This window comes from Bison bison, unplaced genomic scaffold, assembly GCF_000754665.1.
Source record: "Bison bison bison isolate TAMUID 2011002044 unplaced genomic scaffold, Bison_UMD1.0 scf7180017864280, whole genome shotgun sequence".
Classification (NCBI taxonomy): domain Eukaryota; kingdom Metazoa; phylum Chordata; class Mammalia; order Artiodactyla; family Bovidae; genus Bison; species Bison bison.
This window is the reverse complement of record NW_011494852.1, coordinates 8,514,767-8,515,636: the sequence shown is the minus strand read 5'-3', so window position 1 is coordinate 8,515,636 and position 870 is coordinate 8,514,767. Positions and strand designations below refer to the sequence as shown.

The window sequence follows — 870 nt, the reverse complement described above, 5'->3', positions numbered from 1 at the left end:
GACTCTTCGAATCCGGCCGCCATACCATCTACCTGGACAGGAATGTTTCGGTGGTCTATCAACGTGGAGCTGAATGTCAGCCCTGCTCAAATCCCTCTTTCGGGGGAAAGGACAGACGCTCAGAGATGGACAAAGCTACTCCAGGGTCACCCACTGACCTCTGATCACCCCTGAGCTGGGTGAACCCAGGGCCCCTGCCCTGTGGGGTGCCAGGCTGGGGGACCAGGGGCGAGGGCAGGGGAGCACCTGTAGTCAAAGTCCCCATCCTTGCCATCCAGGAAGCGCTGGTGCATGCGGCTGGTGAACTCTTCCCGCAGGATCAGCCTCTCCTCCGAGTCAGGGACCCAGGCCTCCGAGTCTTTGCCAGGTCTCTGGTCTGTAGGGGAGACGCCCAGGGTGGGGGTGTGTGAGGGGTGCACAGAGAGCTGCGTCCCTCATGCTGGGTGGCCCTGGGAACAGGGCAGTGACTGCGATGGCCCCGTCCCTACCTTCCCAGGGCATACATCAAACCCATGACAACTCGGTGTTTTGGAGGCCGCAGAACAGGGTGGACCTGACACCTGAAGGAGGGCGGTCAAGGGAGGGCCCTCCAGGCGGAGGGAACAGCATGAGCAAAGGCCTGGAGGTGAGGGATGTCCTTCAAGGAGGGGGACAGGGATGCTGGAGAGGACGGAAGGGCTGGGGTACTCAGGGCAGCAGGGGAGGATGTGCTGTCTGTTCCTGCAGGCGCTGCCGCCAAGGAGCCAAGGCACACAGGCTGGGGCTGGGTGTGCCGACGCTGGGGCCCCCTGGCCTCTGGCCTCACCTTCCTCATCTTCATCTTCCTCCTCGTCCTCCTCCTCCAGGCAGGCCTCCTCCTCCTCCTGCTGC

At 63.2% G+C, this 870-nt stretch overlaps 1 protein-coding gene across 1 annotated transcript in view; it reads right to left on the bottom strand.

The window, feature by feature from the left end:
• The window catches only part of CCDC97 (coiled-coil domain containing 97), a 10,617-nt gene that overhangs the window by 3,831 nt on the left and 5,916 nt on the right, over positions 1-870 (bottom strand). Inside the window, 2 exon segments of the mRNA XM_010849338.1 lie at positions 247-376; positions 806-866. Of these exon segments, the coding sequence (XP_010847640.1) occupies positions 247-376; positions 806-866 (191 nt within the window).